We start from the raw sequence: 19,915 nt of genomic DNA, 5'->3' as shown, positions 1-19,915 counted from the left end.
TGGTAGAAGAGAATTAAACCACTGTCTCCTGTCCTTACCAGAAGGCAGCCCATCCTGCCCAGGCTGTGAAGGAAGGGGGACTCCTGGAGGCTGGGCCATGCCTGGGCCGTAGGACGGGGAGCACGTGAGCTTCCCAGCATTCCATTTTCCAGCCACTATACCCTGCTTCTCTCTGCTTCTGCCCCTGCTCCCCACAACCCCCTGGGCCCTTCCTGAGGCTGCCACCGCTCACCAGTCCTCCAGTGCCCACCTTGGTGGTGTGGCCATGCTTCTGTGGGGAACAGGTAGGTGATACGGGCCAGCATTCTCTTATTAAGACGGTTTATTTGTAAGGCCAAGATTGGGAGGGAGAGACAAAGAATGCTCTCTGTGGTTCGCTGCCCAAGGAGCCATGTTGAACCCAGGTACCAGGAGCTTGAGGTCTCCCACACGAGTGCAGAGGCCCAGGCACTTGAGCCATCCTCTGCTGCTTTTCAGCTGCATAAGCAGGGAGCTGGGTTGGAACTGACATGCGGCTGTGACATCCCAGTGTGGAGGGGAGCAGCTGCCAATGCCAGGCTTGTCCCACACCCAGGCCCAGCTGACAACCTAGATCTGATTTCCTTCCTCCCACGCCCAGGAACGGGCTTGGAGGTGCTAAGACCTGGATGGCCCAGCTGGGCCCTGTGCCAAGAGGCCGGCTCTTGCTGCCCTCAGTCTGGGCCTGGGCACCCTCCCTGTCCCATCCCTCACCCACAGGCCCTGTAGTCTGTCCGTCCCTGGCCTCTGCTGATCACTGCAGTGGGAAAGCTGCTCGTCTCCCATCCTGCAGAGCAGCCTCAGTGGACTCTGCACCAGCTGACCCCAGGGGCCTGGACGTGGGACTGACCTTCCTGTGGGAGCTGCTGTCCTGGGAGGAGGAGATTTTGGTGAAGACAGTGGAGGAACAATGCCCACATGCAGTGGGGGGCAAGTGCACCCCGAGAAGTGTGGTCTGCTCTCCTTCAGCACCAGCATCCCATAGAGGTGCTGGTCCGAGTCTCGGGCTGTTGCACTTCTGATCTAGCTCCTGTTTACCACCCGGGAAAGTAACGAGGATGATGCAAAGCCTTGGGACCCTGCACCCACATGGGAGACCCAAAAGAAACTCCTGGCTTCAACCTGGCCCAGACTTGACCACTGGGGCCATCTGGAGAGCGAACCAGTGGACGAAAGATCTCTTGCTGTCTGTCTGTAATTGTGTCTCAAACAAGACCTTCACTCCACGTGGAACTGCAGAACGGGTCATGTCCACTGAGCGTTCCAACAGCGGAGCTTGGGCTGGGGTCAGACAGCACTGCTCCCCGTCCCTCGCCTTGTGTGGGGTAGCAGGGTCAGCTGTGCCGGTTACAGTGACCCTAGAGTGGGCTGAAGGTCATCACTGGGCAGGCCAGCATCTGTACTGTGTATTTTAGGCTGGAACTTTTTGTTGCATCAAAAGGGGTGGGGGTGTGACGCACATGGGGGGCTACCTGCACTGCTCTCCCTGCAACAGGAAGCACACAATTGTTTTTTGTAATTTTTAAATCTTTTTTTTGTTTAATCAGAAAGGCAGATTCACAGAGAGAAGGAAAGAAAGATCCTCCATCGACTGGTTCACTCCCCCACAATGGCTGCAACAGCCAGAGCTGAGCCGATCTAAAGCCAGGAACCAGGAGTTTCGGGTCTGCTGCATGGGTGCAGGATCCCAAGGACTGCTTTCCCAGGCACATTAACAGGAGCTGGATGGGAAGTGGAGCGGCCGGGACTTGAACTGGCACCCACATGGGATGCTGGCACTTGGAAGTACAGGATTAGCCAGTTGAGCCAAAGCACCAAGCCAACACTGGGAATTCTAACATGTCTCTAGGTGTTTCTGGAGTGCAGCCAGGTGTGTCCTGGGCTGGCCCACTCAGCCCACAAACTTGACCCAGAGGGCCACGCCTTGGGCTGACCCAGAGGGCAGAGCATTGGGCTGACCCAGAGGGCCACGCCTTGGGCTGGCCCAGAGGGCACAGCGTTGGATTATAACACTGTTGTTTCCTCTTGTGGCTAGGATGGAACATTGCTTTTAAGGATTTATTTATTTACTAGTTCCCTGGAAAGCAGAGTTACATAGAGAGATAAGAAGAGAGATCGTGGTCACAATAGCCACAGTTGAGCTGATCTGAAGCCAGAAGCCTGGGCCTTCTAGGTCTCCCTCGTGGGCACAGGTGCCCAGACTTGGACCATACTTGCTGCTTTCCCAGGTACCATCAGCAGGGAGCTGGATATGAAGCGGAGCAGATGGGACTCAAGCTGGCGCCTGTAAGGGATCCTGGCATTGCAGTGGGCGGATTAGCCACTGAGTCATCACGCCCTACTTTAAAAGTGTGACTGCAGATGGTATGCAGCCACGAAGCCACGCCTGGACTGCAGACTCGCACCACGGGAGACGGCACGGGGTCCCTGTTCTTGCCCACATTTGGGGTGACCCAGCAGACGCGGTGGGGGATCGCTCTTGCTATCAGATAAACACAAACCCGACCCAGCGCACTTTAGTTTCCACAGGGCTCGGGTGCTGCGGGAAGGGTCCCAGCAGGAGGCCCCAAGGTTGGGACCGCACCCCCAGCCCCGCCAGCCGCCCTCCAAGGCAGCCACCTCGGCGTCGGGCCGATCCCAGAACGCTTGGAGCGGGCGGACTTCATTTCCCAGGACTCCGTGCGCCGTCCTTCCACGCCCCCGGGGGCGGCACCGGGGCGCGCGCCGCGCGGGAAGTCCGAGCCGGTGCGGCGGGGACGGCGGGCGCGGAGCATGAACCTGGAGCGCGAGCTCCGCCGTGAGTGCCGGGGGCCCGCGGCGCGGGGACGGGCGGGGGTCGCGGGCGGCGGCTCAACCCTGCGTTCCTCCCTCTCGGCAGAGCTGAGCAAGGCCCAGGCCAAGGCGCAGAGGAGCGGGCAGCTCCAGGAGGAGGCCGCCTGCTGCCACCAGCTGGGCGAGCTGCTGGCCGGCCATGGTGAGCGCGGGGCTGCGGGGCCGGGCTCGGCGAGCGCGGGGCGGCGGGGCTGGTCACGGGCAGCCGTGAACCCGTGACCCGCGCGCAGGCCGCTACGCCGAGGCTCTGGAGCAGCACCGGCGCGAGCTGCAGCTTCTGGAGGCCGCCGGCGACACCCTGGGCTGTGCTGTGGCGCACCGCAAGGTCGGGGAGCGCCTGGCTGAGCTGGAGGACTTCGAGGCCGCCCTGCAGGTGCGGAGGACGCGCGGGCCTCTGCAGGGAGGGTGGGGTCCGTATGGGTCCCACGTCGGGTAGCAGCTCCCGAGAGCTAAACTGGTGGCAAGAGTGGGATACCAGAAGCGTTTGGGGTGCACGGGGGCTCCCCGGCACAAGCAGCCCCAGGCCTGGGGCAAGTGGAGCCGGAACGGCCCAGCCTGCCCTGTGGGCGTCCCAGGTGCCTTGACACGTGCACAGCTATTCCTCCCGCACCAGCACCAGCACCGCTATCTGGAGCTGGCCACTGCCCTGTCCAACCACACGGAGCTGCAGCGGGCCTGGGCCACCATAGGGCGCACACACCTGGACATCTTCGACCACGGCCAGTCACGGGAGCCCTTGCTGCAGGCACAGGCCGCCTTCGAGAAGAGCCTGGCCATTGTGGACGAGAAGTTGGAGGGTACGTCCCACTGCGGTGTTCCCAGATCTGACCCCACGGGGAGGAGAGAGGAATGTGCCAAGGCAGCCAAGTGTGAAGGGGACGTCTTCCAGGGACCCTGACCCAGCGAGAGCTGAGCGAGATGAGGACCAGGCTCTACCTCAACCTGGGTCTCACCTTCGAGAGCCTGAAGCAGACCACGCTGTGCCATGACTACTTCAAGAAGAGCATCTTTCTTGCCGAGTGAGGAGGCCCCTGGCCACCCCGAGACCCCCAGGAAGGCTGGGCCTGTCCCCAACCTCCTACCCACCTCTCACCCCTGCCCCAGGCAGAACCACCTCTACGAAGACCTGTTCCGTGCTCGCTACAACCTGGGTGCCATCCACTGGCGTGAAGGGCACCACTCACAGGCCATGCGCTGCCTGGAGGGGGCCCGGGAGTGTGCACGTACCATGAAGCGGCGGTTTCTGGAGAGCGAGTGCTGTTTGCTCATCTCGCAGGTACCCCTCCCCAGCCAGGGCGGGCACCTCCTCAGGAACTCCTTCCTCAGCCATCGTGGTCGCTGCCCACACAGATACCACCAGCTGGGATGAGCACAGCCCTTCACGGGGATAGGCATGGCCTGGGCGCATGGCCTGGGCACTGGGCCCTGCCCAGAGCCTGCAGCCTTTCTGCTCTGGCCCCTCAGGTCCTCCAGGACCTGGGTGACTTCCTGGCAGCTAAGCGGGCGCTGAAGAAGGCCTTCAAGCTGGGCTCCCAGAAGCCCTCACAGGGGGCGGTAGTCCTCCGGAGCCTCAAGCATGGTGAGCCTGAGCAGCCGGGGCGGGGTACCTACAGTTGGGGTCCTCCCTTAGAGTGTCCAGCTCTGGGGCTATGCCCAGAAGCCCCCTCACAGACCTCTCCTGGCAGTGCTGGCAGTGGTCCGGTTACAGCAGCGGCTGGAGGAGGCCGAGGGCAGCAACCCTCAGGATGCCATGGCCATCTGTGAGCAGCTGGGTGACCTGTTCTCCAAGGCAGGCGACTTCCCCAAGGCAGCCCAGGCGTACCAGAAGCAGGTGCGTGGGCCCCAGCGAGGCAGGGCACAGGGGAGGCAGGCGGCTCCCACCTCACAGTGTTGGTTCCATAGCTACATCTAGCTGAGCTGCTGCAGCGACCAGGGCCTGAGCTGGCCGTCATCCATGTGTCGCTGGCCACCACGCTGGGAGACATGAAACAGTACCGCCAGGCAGAGCACCACTTCCAGGAGGAGCTGAGGCTGCGGAACGGCAATGCCCTGGAGGTGAGCCCACCCCTCCGCTCCCCCAGGGCTCAGGCGCACACAGGCTCCCCTGGGAGATGGGTGGCCTCCAGCAGGTGGGAGGTGGGCACAGAGCTGAGCCCATGGGGAGGCCAGTCCAGGGCCACAGGCAGTGGACACGGAGAGGGGATCTGCTGACGGATCCTTCCTTCCCCAGGAGGCTGAGACCTGGCTAAACATCGCACTGTCCCGTGAGGAGGCTGGAGATCCCTACGAGGTGCTGGCCCCGTGCTTTCAGAAGGCCCTAGGCTGTGCCCAGGAGGCCCAGCAGCCACAGCTGCAGGTGCGGGGCCCATGCTGTGCCCAATCACACCGGGTCCTACAGTACGCTCTCACTTGATCTGCACCCCATGACCTGGCCCCAAGAAACATCCCTACCCTACGCCCCTGAGGATGTCCCCCTGACCCTGCTCTGCCCCCAGAGGCGTGTGCTGCGGCTTCTCCATGCAGTACAGTTGACGCTGCAGCCCCAGGAGGCCCATGCCACTGAGCTCAGACTGCAGGAGCTGGGTGTGGCTGAAGAGGAGGAGGAGGAAGAGGAGGAGGAGGAGGAGGAGGCAGCGGCCAGCAGAGCCTTGGAGGACAGTGAGCCAGATCTCTCCGAGAGTGGTGAGAGCTGCCATGCCACTTACCTATGCTCTCCCCATGGGCCTGCCTGTGAGCGGGTGCTGTGCCCAGGAGCCTGTCCTGGCCATGACCGTTGCTTCTAGGGGACAGAGCCATACATGGGTGCCCAGGCTGGGGCTTAGGGCTGCATGTCGGGTGGGGGGGCTGTCTGGGTGCCAGCAGGCACATCAGAGGGCCTGGCTTTCCTGTGCAGGAGCCCAGCACAGCCACTGGGTCCTCCCAAACCAGATGGTCGGTTGCATGGGTAGAAGGTGGGACTGCCCAGCAGCAGCCAAAAACAGAACTGGGGCCATGGGCTACTGGCTGCTTTCCTGCTGAGAGGTGATTGGTGGGAGGAGAGGAAGGCAGAGTGAGGGCTGAGGCTGTGCCAGGGCCTCCCTGGTGAGGGGCAGTGGGCTGGCTGGGCTGTAGAGAGAGAGAGACAGGCTGGGCGTGGGCAAGCTACACATCCGGGACTCCCACCCCAACGTGTGCTGTGCCTGGCTGCTGGGAGACTGGCGGGAGCTTCTCACCCTGCACTGGCTAACCTGGGGCTGTGGGTTGGGCTCTGTTCCAGAGGACGATGTGGACAGCCGGTCCCAGCAGCCGGAGGATGAGGAGCTGCGGGGCTGTCTGGGCCGCCGGAAAGTGGACAAGGTGCATAAGCCCCTCCCCTCGGCCCAGCTTCTTCATGCCCCTCCCCTCGGCCCAGCAGCCCTGCCCCTTATACTTCTGCCCGCCTTCCGGGCTGTGCCCACAGTGGAATCGGCGCAATGACATGGGTGAGACCCTGCTGCACCGAGCCTGCATCGAAGGCCAACTGCGCCGCGTCCAGTACCTCGTGAAACAGGTGGGCTGCTGCCTGAGGCAGACCGGGCTGGGCCAGGCTCTCTCTGCCTCGGCCTGCCCCTCCTCAGGACCCGGCACCATGTCCATGGCGGTCAGCAAGGCCGTGCCTGCCTCTGCCACACATGTTGTCCTTCCTTGGGGGGCTGGGCAGCCTGCAGTGGTCGGGGGGATCCTAGGGCGGGCTGTAGGACCAGTGGAGGGGGCTGGGCAGCCTGCAGTGGTCGGGGGGATCCTAGGGCGGGCTGTAGGACCAGTGGAGGGGGCTGGGCAGCCTGCAGTGGTCGGGGGGGATCCTAGGGCGGGCTGTAGGACCAGTTGAGGGGGCTGGGCAGCCTGCAGTGGTCGGGGGGGATCCTAGGGCGGGCTGTAGGACCAGTGGAGGGGGCTGGGCAGCCTGCAGTGGTCGGGGGGGATCCTAGGGCGGGCTGTAGGACCAGTGGAGGGGGCTGGGCAGCCTGCAGTGGTCGGGGGGGATCCTAGGGTGGGCTGTAGGACCAGTGGTGGGACTGGGTTCTAGGACCAGTGGTGTGGGGCTAGACTGGGCTGTTCTCTGTCCTTGGTCCTAGGGCCACCCTGTGAACCCTCGGGACTATTGTGGCTGGACTCCACTGCATGAGGCCTGCAACTACGGGCACCTGGGTGAGCACGGGCAGGCCACTCCCGTGGGTGGACAGGGATCAGAAGATGTCGCGGGAGCCCAACTTCCACCCCAATCCACTCCCAGAGATCGTCCGTTTCCTGCTGGACCATGGAGCCGCAGTGGACGACCCGGGTGGCCAGGGCTGCGAGGGCATCACCCCCCTGCATGACGCCCTCAATTGTGGCCACTTCGAGGTGGCTGCGCTGCTCATTGAGCAGGGGGCATCTGTCACCCTACGGACCCGGAAGGTGAGCTGGGCAGGGTTGGGGCAGGAGGCCAGGGGGCTGCTGTGCCCTTGCTAACCCCTGCGCCCCACAGGGTCACAGCCCCCTGGAAACCCTACAGCAGTGGGTGAAGCTGTACTGCCGGGAGCTGGACTTGGAGACCCGACAGAAGGCCGCGGCCACAGAGAGGCTGTTACAGGCCACTGCAGCGGGCCGAGGCAAGCAGGGCTGCCCTTGCCCTGGGGCTGGGGGCCGGGCCAGGGACGAGGCGCCCCTCTCATGGCCAACTCTCTCCCCCAGCTGCCACGCAGGAGGAGCCCATAAACTCTCTGTTCGACCCTGAGATGTCTCCTCCCTCCAGCCCCCTCCCAGAGTCACCCTCTGGGACCCCTGCTCCTTCAGAGGCCTCCCAGGCCTGTACTGGAGGCTCTCCTAGGCGGGACGTGCCAATGGCTGCCAGACCTCGGAGGCACCGGGCCAGGATGGTCAGCAATAGCAGCTCAGAGGACGAGGACGATTCAGGCCGCCCCTGGCCATCGCAGAAGAGACCTCGGCACTCTGCCTCTGAGGCGGCTGCGGCAGGGGCCAGCCGGGCAGCATATCAGGCAGCCATGCGCGGTGTGGGCAGCGCCCAGAGTCGCCTGGGGTCTGGCCCTCGGTGTCTGGGCAAAGTTCCTCCTTCCCGAGCGGCCCTCATTCCCGAGGACGAGTACCTGGCCGGACACTGGCTGGAGATGGACACACCCCAAGGCCACAGCCGGCAGAGCAGCCGCCCACCCCCTTGGGCCCAGAGCAGTGGGGACAGCAGGTCTGGTGCCCTGGGGGAACAGCACCCCACTCGGTCCCAGACCCAGCAGAGCCACCCGGCGCAGCCCACGGGTCGGGGTGGCCCTGTGGATGCAGGAGCCGGCAGCCTGACTGCTGACCCTGCGGGGCGGGGAACCCTGCCGAAAGGCCAGCCCTCGGTGAGTGCAGGACACGGGCTCAGCTGGGGTATCCCCTGTGGGGGCTGGGACCTCTATCTTTCCTGAGTGACTGTCCCCTGCTCGCCTTAGGGTCCAGTGCCACCCCCTCCTCTCCGGGTCCGAGTTCGAGTCCAGGATAATGTCTTTCTCATTCCTGTGCCGCACAGGTGAGGCCTGCCCTGACAGAGTGGCCAGTGGTACCTGCGCAGGGTGTGCAACAAGGGTTCCTGATCCATGTGCCCACTGTGTGCCAGTGATGGCCTGGGGTTGAAGGGCCTTGCACACACCCAAGCAGGTGTCCTCTGAGTAGGCTGAGGAGGCCCTGTTGTCCCCGGGGTAATGGCTGAGTGAGGGAGCTGTTGGGCCCTGTGCTGACTGTCCTGGGCTCACCGTGTCCTGTGTTCTGCAGCAGTGAGGCCCCTCTGGTGGCCTGGCTGGCTGAACAGGCTGCCCAGCGCTACTACCAGACCTGTGGGCTGCTGCCCAGGCTAACCCTGCAGAAGGAGGGGGCCCTGCTGGACCCCCAAGACCCCATCCCTGATGTGCTGCAAAGCAATGATGAGGTAGGCAGTGGGCACCACACCTGCGCAGAAGGCACGTCCACGCCGACCTGGGCGAAGCTCACCCATGGTGTTTTGCAGGTGTTGGCTGAAGTAAGCTCCTGGGACCTGCCCCCGCTGGCTGACCGCTACCGTAGGGCTTGCCAGAGCCTGGGACAAGGTGAGGGCCCAGGGCCGGACTGGGATCTACAGCCCATTGGGCTACGGGCTCCCCTCCCCAAACCTGTGCTATCTTGTGTGGGGTGAGCCTGGGGGATGGTGGGAGGAGGGGGCTGGCAGAGGGCAGGCTCGGGTCCCACTAAGCATGTGTGTGTCCGTCTCCACGCAGAAGAGCACCCACAGGTGCTGCAGGCTGCGGAGTGCCAGGATGCCAGCCCCTCCTTCAGTACCCACTGCCTGGCCCTGCGCCCAGCTCAGCTCACGCCCCTACTCCGGGCCCTCAAATTGCACACTGCACTCCGGGAGCTACACCTAGCGGGGAACCGGCTGGGGGATGGCTGCGCCGCGGAGCTGTTGGCCACCTTGGCCACAATGCCCAGCTTGGGCCTTCTTGACCTGTCCTCCAACCACCTGGGTCCTGAAGGTCTGCGCCACCTGGCCATGGGCCTCCCGGGCCAGGCTGTGCTGCAGGTAAAGGCCAGTGTGGCACCTCCGCGGGGACAGGCCGAGGGAGGCCCGCCTCCAGGACTGCAGGAGTACCCTCCTTTCTTCTGCAGAGCTTGGAGGAGCTGGACTTGAGCATGAACCCCTTGGGGGACAGCTGTGGTCAGGCGCTGGCCCTTCTCCTGCAGGCCTGCCCCTCGCTCCACACCCTGCGCCTGCAGGCCTGTGGCTTTGGCCCTGGTTTCCTTCTGAGCCCTCAGGAAGCCCTCGCAAGCGCTCTGCGAGGTGAGCAGACCACAAGTCCAGCCCATGGCCCAGCGTTGGGCCTTGCTCCTCGCACCTGGCAGGAGAATGCTGGCCTTCCCTAGGGGGTGGGACATGTCTGCCTGCCGAGTGCCAGGAGTCTCAGAACAAGGGTCGCCAGGGTTCTTTGGGGATACAGCCATCAGGTCCCCCAGCCTCCTTGTGCACTTGAAGGGGTGCTGAGGGCTCAGGCCCTGACAGGCTCTGGCCCTGTGCAGGTGCAGCACGCCTGCAGACCCTGTCCCTGTCCTTCAATGCCTTGGGCACCGCCGCCCTCACCAGGCTCCTGCAGAACCTGCCAGCCCATGCCCTCCTGCGCCTGGAGCTTGGCTCTGTCATAGCCAGCAAGACTGACCTGGGCCTCGTGGAGCCTGTGGTTGGGTACCTGACCAAGGTATGGGGAGGGTTGGAGCTGCTGAGGGTCTCGGCTCCCCAGATGAGAGGGGCTCCCATGCACAGGGTGGGCAGGGTCCCAGCATAGCTGAGAGCATTCAGTGGCTTCGCCCATGGGGAAGCACCACACAGGCCCAGAAGGTTCTGGCTTGCACGGCCTCTGGGTGCTTCTGGATGTGGGGCCTCTGTCAGGAGGCCGGGAGGGTGGGCTTCCACTCAGCCAAGCCCTCTTGGTCCTCTGTGTCCAGGAACGCTGTGTGCTGACCCACCTTACACTGTCTGCAAACCACCTGGGCGACCAAGCTGTGCGAGACCTGAGCAGGTGCTTCCCCACCTCTGTTCCCACCACCTTCCCCCACCTGACCCTCTTGGGAACCTCGGGAGATGCCAAGTGCCTGTGCCAGCCAGGTAGCTAATGTATGCTTCTCTGCGTGCCGGCCCAGGTGCCTTCCTCTGTGCCCATCACTTGTCTCCCTCGACCTGTCTGCCAACCCTGCCATCAGCCGTGCCAGCCTGCAGGAGCTCCTGTGTGTCCTGCGGGAACGGCGGCAGGGACTCAGCTTCCTGGGACTGGCAGGTATGGAGGGCAGAGAAGGGGGTGGGGGACGCCCAAGGCTCTGCCACCACCAGACTGCCTGGCTGCCCACCTGGCCATGCCCACCACTAGACTGCCTGGCTGCCCACCTGGCCGTGCCCTGCAAGGGGGAGGCCCTGGGCCACAGGGCAGGCTGGGCGCCAGGAGCGATCCATGTGTCCAGGCCCAGTGTATCCTCGCCTGGACTGAGGCTACCCTCTGCCCACAGGCTGCGCCGTGCACAGCCCCCTGGGCGCCAGCCTGTGGGACTCCGTGGGCACTCAGCTGCAGGAGCTGCGCCTGTGCAGCAGAGGCCTGGGTGCCGACGACCGCGAGGCCCTGCTCCGCCTGCAGACCGGGCCCGGCGCGCTGCTCCGCGGCCACAAGCTCTTCCTCCGGCGCCTCTGACCCTGCCTGCCCCCTCGGACCCCCAATAAACGCAGCAGCCGCTCCCGGTGCCTGGTTCCCTGACTGCTGACGGCGGGGGCGGGGCCAAGTGCGGGGGCGGGACATGGAGGGTGGGGCGGGGCCAATGGCAGAGGGCGGGACAGGAGGAGGATCCGCGCAGGGACGGGGCCAATGGCAAGGGCGGAAACCAATGGCCGCTCAGCGGGCGGGGCAGCGCGCAGGCACGCCACGGAGTGCCGAGTCATCGCTCTGTGGGCGGGGAGTGCCGAGAGCCCGATTGCAGCGCCCCGCCCGGCGCCATCTCCGGGACGCGCGGATCCCGCCCAGGTACTCGGGCCGGGAGGGGCCCTGGCGACCCCGGGACCGCTGGGCCGGGAGGGACGCTGGCGACTTGCAGGCGAGGCGACCCCAGGACCGAGCCGTCTCCGAGCGGGCACCAAGCGGCCGTCCTTAGTCCCTTTGTGCCCTCGCCCCCTCCCCGTCCTAGCCCTTCCTCTTTGGGACCCCCGGCCCCCTGCGCCCCGAGTGCATCCCAGGTGCGTCCCGGGGGTCCTTCTGAGCTGCTGCAGGCTGTGCCCCCAGGTCTCTGTCGCCCCGTCCCCGGTCCTAACCCCCTTCCTCCCTGGGCCTCCCGGGCCCTGCGCCCCAGGTGTGTCCTGGGGATCCTGGGGGTCCTTCTGAGCTGCCGCAGGCTGTGCCCCCAGGTCTCCGCGCGGTGGCCACCACGATCTGCAGCATGTTCCACGGGGTCCCCTCCACGCCAGGCCTGGGCGGTGAGTGTGGGGTCTGGCTGCAGAGGCCGGGGGAGGGCTGCTGGACACTTGGCCTCGGGGCGCTCAGACGCCCGTCCTGGTGGGCTCGGCTATGGCGGCCAGGTCATCGATGGGTGTCCCTGGTGTCCCACCGGGTGCAAGCTGGGGAGGCTCAGGGCCTGCCTAGGGGTCAGCCTGCCTGTCTTGTCCTGTTGCAGCGCCTGGGAACAAGCCAGAGCTCTACGAGGTGAGTAGGGGACGTCCCCTGGGACCCTAACCTGGCCAGTCATGCCACGGTGGTCTGACTGCAATAGCTGGCTGTGCGTGCCCCTGTGGCCTGGTGGCAATGTCAACCACACACCTGCCTGCTCTTCTGACAGGAAGTGAAGCTGTACAAGAATGCCCGGGAACGGGAGAAGTGAGTGGATGTCCCAGCGTTCCCTGGGCCCGTTTGCACCTGTCCCTCATGGAGACCTGGGGTCCTGGGGCCAGGGTGGGGAGAAGGCCGGCCTGCGCTGTGCTGTGGCTGCCCACGGGAGGGCCTGGTCCCTGGGCTCTGGAGGCCTCCACATCCAGCCTCGCGCTGCAGGCTGACAGATGCCCCCCTCAGGTACGACAACATGGCGGAGCTATTTGCCGTGGTGAAGACTATGCAGGCCCTGGAGAAAGCCTACATCAAGGACTGTGTCACCCCCAACGAGTGAGTCCCTGGGCCGTCTTGGTGCTCAGGTGGGACCCCCATGAGTGCTCAGCCTACTCCTGCACACACATATACACACCCCTGCCCCTACACACACACACCCCCCTACATACACACACCTACCCCTACGCACACACACCCACCCCTAACCCTACACACACACCTACCCCTACAGACACACACCCCTGCTCCTAACCCTACACCACACACCTGCCCCTACCCCTAAACACACATACACAGCTGTCCCTACACACATATCCCTGCTCCTACACACACACACAGAGATGGGGCAACTGGTTGTGAGTAGGGAGATGGCCCACCCCACACTGGCCGTGCAAGAGGACAGCTGCTGTCATTTCCTCAGGTACACAGCTGCCTGCTCCCGGCTCCTGGTCCAGTACAAAGCTGCCTTCCGGCAGGTCCAGGGCTCAGAAATCAGCTCCATTGATGAATTCTGCCGCAAGTTCCGTGTGAGTGAGTGGGCCCCCCCCGCCATGGGTGGGCACGGGTGTGGGGTGAGGCCCAGCACCCATGCCAGCATTCCCCCCAGCTGGACTGCCCTCTGGCCATGGAACGGATCAAGGAGGACAGGCCCATCACCATCAAGGATGACAAAGGCAACCTGAACCGCTGCATTGCTGATGTCGTGTCGGTACGCCCCTGGCCGCGTGTGCCGTGGGGGGGTCATTCCCGGGCAGGCTAGTGAGCCACTGTGGTCTCCCTGACCACGCGGCCCTTGGCGCCTCCTCTTCCCTAGCTCTTCATCACGGTCATGGACAAGCTGCGCCTGGAGATCCGTGCCATGGATGAGGTACAAGGGCTGGGCAAGAGGACGGTGGCAGGGAGGGGGCCTGGGGGGTCAGGGACACACTGCCACATCCCCCACAGATCCAGCCTGACCTGCGGGAGCTCATGGAAACCATGCACCGCATGAGCCACCTGCCTGCTGACTTTGAGGGTCGTCAGACGGTCAGCCAGTGGTAAGTGCCCTCCTGGCTGGGCGTCCTGGCCCCCAGCCCCTGCCCCTCCCAGCCCGGCCCAGCCCAGCCAGGTCCAGCCCCCAGCTCCCAGCCTGGCCCAGCCCAGCCAGGTCCAGCCCCCAGCTCCCAGCCTGGCCCAGCTCAGCCCCCTGCCCACCATGCGGCTCTGCCCGGCTAGGCTGCAGACCCTCAGTGGCATGTCAGCATCCGATGAGCTGGACGACTCCCAGGTGCGCCAGATGCTCTTTGATCTGGAATCGGCCTACAATGCCTTCAACCGTTTCCTGCACTCCTGAATACCATGTGGCCCTTGTGCCCTGTGTGGGCCCTGGACTGAGTGTGTGTCAGGAACACAGAGCCCTGTCTCCCAATAAAGATGCTATTCCTCCCACCGTGGATGGCTCATTCCTCAGCCTGCTGCGCGTGCTGTCTGCGCTCCCCACCTGGACCAGCTGTGGTCTGACGCAGCCCCCCAGCCCCCCACACCAGAGTTCTGGACACACCACTGCCCTCCCCAGCTTGTGCTGTCTGTTGACTCATCTGCTCTGCCTGTTCTGGCAGGTGCCGCACCCCCACCAGGGCTCTTCTGGGGAAACAGCTCTCCAGGGGCTCCTTGGTTCACAGCGCTTGCTGTGCCTCAGAGAACAGGGATACGGGGGCGGGGGGACGCCAGGCATTGGAGGATGCCAGGCCTTGGGGGGCGGCGGGTACAGGGGGACGGCGGGTGCAGGGGGAAGCCAGGCCTTGGGGGACCCCAGACCTCTACAGACACTACCAGGTCCATGCATTAGGGGCAGGGGGCGCATCAAGCAGAGCTGCCAGCACAGCTCTTGTGGCAGCGTGTAGCCTAACTGGAAGCTAGGTGCTGTGGTGGGCGCTATGAGCCGAGAGCTGGCCACGTAGCTAGGGGAGGGAGCCCAACAGCAGAGGCCAGGGGAGACAAGAGTGCTCCCAGGGGTCCCGGTGGGCTCGGGGTGCCTGTTCACAGTCTTCCATTCAATGCCGCCCCTCCCCGGCCCTGGCAGCCACTTCCTGTCAGAGTGGATTTAACAGCTGTAGGAACCCCACACAAACTGCCCAATCCGGATTTGTCCTTTTTTGGTAAAGGTTTAGTTATCTGATAAGGCAGTGTTACAGAGCCGGACCACCCACTGGCTCATTCCCCATGTGACTCCCAGGCTGAAGGCAGCCACTGCTCCACCAGGGTCCAGGGCCCAGGCACCTGTCTGCTGTGTGGAGGCTGGGGACCTGGGGACCCTGCACTAGGAAGGAGGCTTGACAGCTCTGCCCCTTGACCCAGAGCCTGACAGCTGGGGACAGGCAGGTCAAGGCTAAGACCTTTGCTCACAAGTTAATAGGACTCCAGCCTTGTGGCCCACAGTAGCCAGTTGAGTAGACCACACGGCATCTGGGGCTGTGTGGCCCCAGGCAGGTGCCTTGAAGTTCACCTGCTAACAGTGGGCTCTCCAGCCGCTCCCCCAAGATCCCACCAGGATTCGGGTTGAATGCCACACTGGGGTCTCCCCAGCCAGGGGGGCCCAGACTTTGACACGCGTGGATGGGGCACTGGGGAGAGGCATGTGACCTGGAGAGGGGACAGAGTCCTTCAGCAACACACCCAGCCACACCCCAAGGGCTTGGCTCGACCCAGAGGGAGAGGTCAGCCTTCTCTTGAGCCAGACCCCCGCCTCCCCCAGAGGCCACCTGGCTGTGATAGCTGCCAAGTCAAAGGTCAGGGAGCTGCAGCCTCATCCTGACCCAGGTGCCCAACCAGAAGCCAGCCAGGGTCCCAACTTCCCAATCGTTTCCTCACACTGGGGGAGCATGACTCAGCAACAGGCCCTGTAGGTCTCCTGGGACCCCAGCTGCAGTGCGGCTGGAAGGGCCCAAGCTGAGGCAGCTCTGCACACCTGTCCCAGGACCCTGGCTTGACCCTAGGCCCTGCCCCCACACAGCAGAGTGGTCCCACCAACACCCTCCGGGCGCGGTGGTGGATGCCAACCCCCACCCAAGGGGAAGAGGCCAGTCCTGAGCCCCCAGAGGCAGGGCTGTCTGGGAAGACCTGCCCCTGGACTGGCTAATCCAGGCACCTGCAGCAGCCAATCACAAGGCCCAGCCTGAATACCTGGGAGAGGTCTTGGGCTCCTCCTTGACCAACCCCAGTCTGGCCCCAGGCAGCCCCAGTGACCCGGCTCCCACAGCCTCCATGGAGTTCCCGGCCAGGCTCCGGCTGGGGCTGCTGCTGGCCCTGCTGGCCCTGCTGGCGGTGGCGAAGGTGGCGGAGGCAGTGGCAGCAGCCCCGCAGCACCCCAGGCTGCTGAGCCTGCTGGCCTCGGGCCGCGGCACTCTGGACCACGAGGCGCTGGGCAGCTTGTTAAATACGCTGGCGGCCCGTGTGCACTGCACTGGCGGGCCGTGTGGAAAGGTGAGCCCCACCCGACGGGCCCCCAGCCCCAGCCCTTTCCCGTCTGCTTGCTCCACCCTGCCTGTGTGCCGGCTGCAAAGGCCCCCGGGGCAAACTCCAGTAGGCGGGCCTGTCCTGGCCCTCCCCAAGCTGGACCCTGGCTCCTGGAGAAAGCTAACAATGGAGAGTCCTACCAGGGACCCCAGAGTGACACAGCAAGCAGGCCAGGAGCTGGGGAAGGCCTTGGGGGTGGACTGCAGCGGGGACCAGCGGACTCCGGTGGGACTGGTGTCTGGACCAGGCTCTACCCACCTGCCTCTGCCCACAGTGCCTAGCCGTGGAGCATGCCCTGGCCCTGGGCAAGCCGGAGGCCCTGGTGCCGGGCCTGGAGTCTGCACACATTGCCCGCCTCAGTGCAGCAGCCGTCCTCTATCTCGGGGACCCGGAAGGCACCTGTGAGGACATCCAGGCTGGCCGCTGGGCCTCCCGTGCCGACAGCCTCCTGGCCCAGCTGCAGGACCCCCAGGCCCTGACCCTGGGGCTGAGCCAGCTGCTGCAAAGGATCGGGGACCCCACTGGCCACCAGGCCACGGAGAAGGAGGTCAGGGCACTGGGTGGTGCGGGGAGGGGGTGCTGGGCCCAGCCATGGTGGCAGAAAGTGTGGGGGAAACACTGGAGAAGGGGCTGCAGGCTGGGATCCCCCAGAGGCCAGGGAGGGGCTGCTGCGAGGTGGGTCATCTCTGGGGTTCCGGGGTGCTAGGCTTTCTCCTCCCCCAGGACTGCACCAGCGTCCGTCAACTGCTGGATGAGGCCGGGGGTGCGGGGGTCCCTGGCAACCCTGGCGGGGCCCTGGCTGCCCTGCTGGACCACGTCAGGAGCGGCTCCTGCTTTCGAATCCTGCCGAGCCCCCAGTACTTTGTCGACTTCGTGTTCCGGCAGCATACCACTGAGGCCCCCAACATCACACTGACTGGTGAGGCTGGCGGGACCCCGGGCCAGGGTGGAGGGGGCGGGTGGGAGGACGCTCCCTGGGTCCCCCAGCCGTGTTGACCTCCGACCCCAACCCTGGCCAGAGCTGGAAGCTCTGATGCAGCAGCTTGGGGTGGGTGCCATGGCCCACGACGACCATGAGGACCACAGGAGTCTGGGCAGGGCGGTCGGCCAGCAGGACCCCACGGCTGTCAACGGCAGTTCCTCTGAGTGGGACACGGTGAGCGGCCCGGGGTGCTCCGGGGAGTGGACGGGAGCCCACAGGGCTGCTGAGGCCCTGACCGCACCCCACCTCGGTTGCCCCAGGTCTGCCTGAGCCCCAGCGAGCTGATGGCGGTGTATGGCCTGTCGGAACAGGAAGGCGTGAGCCCAGAGGCCTGGGCCCTGCTCAGCCCTGCCCTGCTACAGCAGCAGCTGAGCGGAGCCTGCAGCCCCCAGGCCGAAGCCCCCGCACAGGAGCAGCTCAGCCAGGCCGAGAGTAAGTGCCCAAGGCAGGAGGGGCAGGGCTGCGGCCAGCGGGGGTGGGCAGGCGGGGCAGGGCTCGGCCCACTCACGCAGCCCTGCCCCTCAGAGTACCTCTACGGCTCCCTGGCCACCCTGCTCATCTGCCTGTGCGCCGTCTTCGGCCTGCTGCTGCTGACCTGCGCACGCTGCAGTGCCGTCACCCACTACGTACTGCAGGCCTTCCTGGGCATGGCCGTGGGTGCCCTCACAGGCGACGCGTTCCTGCATCTGACGCCCAAGGTGGGCCCTGTCTCCCCCCGCCCCGGACGCACCCCAGCCCCCACTCCTCCGCGCACGGCCGACCCCCAGCACCTCCTCCTCTGCAGGTACTGGGCCTGCACAGCCACGGGGACCAGGACCACTCGCACAGCCACGCACAGGCCGCAGACCTGCAGCCCACCTGGCGCCTCCTGGTGGTGCTCGGCGGCTTCTACGCCTTCTTCCTGTTTGAGAACCTCTTCAACCTCCTGCTGCCCAAGGACTCCGAGGTCAGGCCGGGCCAAGAATCGGTGGCAGGTGGGCAGGTGGGGGTGGTCCGCAGGACCTGAGCAGCTGTCCCCACAGGACGCAGGAAAGGATGGGGCCTGCGGCCACAGCCACGGAGGCCACAGCCACGGCATGACCCTGCAGCTGGCCGCTAGCGAGCGCAGGCAGCCCAAGCAGCCGCACGAGGGCTCCCGAGCTGACCTCGTGAGTGGGACCCTGCTGACCACCCCCCAGCACCACATGGAGGGAGGGCTCCCGGTCACGGACCCCTGCCGGAGCCCTCAGCCATTCTCTTCCCAGGTGGTAGAGGAGAGCCCTGAGCTGCTGAGCCCGGAGCCACGGAGGCCAAGCCCAGGTGAGCCTCCCCGCCGCCCACACACGCCCCCTCGGGAGGCCGGGCATGGAGGGCCCATCAGTGAGGGTGTGGGCTGGGACCCACACTGGCCGTGCCCGGCCCCTCGGGAGGCTGGAGAGGCTGGGGAGGCCGGGTATGGAGGGCCCATCAGTGGGGTGTGGGCTGGGACCCACACTGGCTGTGCCTGCAGAGCTGAGACTGCTGCCTTACCTGATCACGCTGGGCGATGCCGTACACAACTTCGCTGATGGGCTGGCTGTGGGCGCCGCCTTCGCATCCTCCTGGAAGACTGGACTGGCCACCTCGCTGGCCGTGTTCTGCCACGAGCTGCCCCACGAGCTGGGTGAGCACGGGGCGGGGGCCTCACCTCCGTGGACGGCATCTGCTCGGGGTGGGGCTCTCGCCCTGACCACACCTTCCCACAGGTGACTTTGCGGCCTTGCTACACGCGGGGCTCACCGTGCGACGTGCATTGCTGCTAAACCTGGCCTCGGCAGTCACGGCCTTCGTGGGACTGTACGTGGCCCTTGCAGTCGGAGTGGGCGAGGAGGGCGAGATCTGGATCCTAGCAGTAGCCATGGGCCTGTTCCTCTACGTGGCTCTCTGTGACATGGTCAGGGCCACGGCGGTCAGCAGGGAGGGGGCTACCCCTGGCATGGGCCCTGAGCTGGCGACTGAGTTGGTCCCCACTCCTCCCCAGCTCCCAGCCATGCTGAACGTTAAGGACCAAAGGCCCTGGCTTGTCTTCCTGCTGCACAACGTGGGCCTGCTGGGCGGCTGGACCGTCCTGTTGCTGCTGTCGCTCTATGAGGAAGACATAACCTTGTGAGCCTCCACCTGCAGGCCCTCCCTCCCCATGCCCCCACCCCACAACCCCCACCTGTCTGGCCCCCCTCCCTGCTGAAGCCTTCCCCCATCCCTCTTTGCCCCAGTCCAGTGCCCTGTCCCACCCCCAACTCCTGCCGCAATAAAGAAGTTCTTGTCCCGAGAGCATATTGTCTCAGCCTAACACCGAGACCTCAGGATGGGTGATGCCCACAGGCCCAGCACTGGGGGCCCTTGGGCCTATGTGGAATTGAGAGTAGAGCCCCGCAGTCTGGGTGGGGGTGTGGGGGAGGTCCTGAGGCCGGGGTGGGGGTGCGGGAGAGGCCCTGAGGCCAGGATGGGGGTGTGGTGGAGGCCCTGCGGCCTGCATGGGTGTGCGGGGAAGGCCTGGCGGCCTTGTGGGGGTGCAGGGGAGGCCCTGTGGCTTGCCACAATCCAGCGTCACTCTCACGGTTCAGGAGGCTGAGGTGCTCTCCCCCTGGGGACAGCCGGAGAGGCAGCCTCATGCAAGCTGCTTTCCTGTGCTGTGAGCCCAGCGTGACCACCTCTTCACTGATGCCCCTGGCTTAGGGCTTCAGCAGGTCCTCTGGTGGACACGACAACTCGGCACTGCAGGTGACTGCCATGAGACAGGTCCCTGGGATGGGTGGGACAGATGCTGAGGGCCCAGGAATCTTCTCCCAGGAGCCAGGCCCACAGGCCAGCTGTTGGAGCCTGTGAGAGGCTGTGGCTCCTGCCGATGGTCTGGACAGGCCACAGAGGATGGCCCAAGAGTGGGGCACTGTGGCAGCAGGAGAGCCCCAGACGGAGTGCCTGGGCTGGCCACTGTAGGCCTCTGGGGAGTGAACAGCAGCGTGTAGGCGCCTCTCTG

At 65.3% G+C, this 19,915-nt stretch overlaps 3 protein-coding genes across 4 annotated transcripts; all 3 read left to right on the top strand.

The window, feature by feature from the left end:
• Window positions 1-2,745: 2,745 nt before the first annotated feature.
• Window positions 2,746-11,098, top strand: TONSL (tonsoku like, DNA repair protein). Its single transcript, XM_058659478.1, is given in 26 exon segments — window positions 2,746-2,815; window positions 2,897-2,992; window positions 3,081-3,223; window positions 3,464-3,647; window positions 3,740-3,869; window positions 3,955-4,126; window positions 4,315-4,429; window positions 4,536-4,681; window positions 4,753-4,905; window positions 5,081-5,206; window positions 5,346-5,532; window positions 6,107-6,186; window positions 6,290-6,379; window positions 6,945-7,017; window positions 7,103-7,266; window positions 7,337-7,585; window positions 7,587-8,207; window positions 8,298-8,374; window positions 8,617-8,770; window positions 8,849-8,927; window positions 9,096-9,397; window positions 9,484-9,655; window positions 9,892-10,067; window positions 10,315-10,388; window positions 10,510-10,643; window positions 10,870-11,098. Coding segments are annotated over 26 exon segments (4,101 nt in total). The 5' UTR covers window positions 2,746-2,790; the 3' UTR covers window positions 11,049-11,098.
• A 220-nt stretch (window positions 11,099-11,318) lies between these two features.
• Window positions 11,319-13,873, top strand: VPS28 (VPS28 subunit of ESCRT-I). Of its 2 annotated transcripts, none has more exons than XM_004580776.3 (10): window positions 11,319-11,375; window positions 11,753-11,821; window positions 12,019-12,047; window positions 12,181-12,218; window positions 12,411-12,500; window positions 12,865-12,970; window positions 13,051-13,152; window positions 13,258-13,311; window positions 13,389-13,480; window positions 13,659-13,873. In XM_004580776.3, exons 2-10 carry the CDS (start codon window positions 11,785-11,787, stop codon window positions 13,774-13,776), a joined length of 666 nt encoding a protein of 221 aa, XP_004580833.1. In that variant the 5' UTR covers window positions 11,319-11,375; window positions 11,753-11,784; the 3' UTR covers window positions 13,777-13,873. The 2 variants fall into 2 exon arrangements, with proteins under 2 accessions (XP_004580833.1, XP_058515459.1); XM_058659476.1 differs by having other exon boundaries at window positions 11,352-11,375; window positions 11,740-11,821.
• A 1,798-nt stretch (window positions 13,874-15,671) lies between these two features.
• Window positions 15,672-19,336, top strand: LOC131478864 (zinc transporter ZIP4-like). Its single transcript, XM_058659458.1, has 12 exons — window positions 15,672-15,905; window positions 16,213-16,485; window positions 16,662-16,857; window positions 16,958-17,094; window positions 17,181-17,352; window positions 17,446-17,618; window positions 17,705-17,866; window positions 17,943-18,068; window positions 18,165-18,219; window positions 18,410-18,562; window positions 18,645-18,832; window positions 18,920-19,336. Exons 1-12 carry the CDS (start codon window positions 15,687-15,689, stop codon window positions 19,046-19,048), a joined length of 1,983 nt encoding a protein of 660 aa, XP_058515441.1. The 5' UTR covers window positions 15,672-15,686; the 3' UTR covers window positions 19,049-19,336.
• Window positions 19,337-19,915: the final 579 nt, after the last annotated feature.

This window comes from Ochotona princeps, unplaced genomic scaffold (genome assembly GCF_030435755.1).
Source record: "Ochotona princeps isolate mOchPri1 unplaced genomic scaffold, mOchPri1.hap1 HAP1_SCAFFOLD_121, whole genome shotgun sequence".
Lineage (NCBI taxonomy): Eukaryota > Metazoa > Chordata > Mammalia > Lagomorpha > Ochotonidae > Ochotona > Ochotona princeps.
This window is presented reverse-complemented; position numbering and strand designations above follow the sequence as displayed.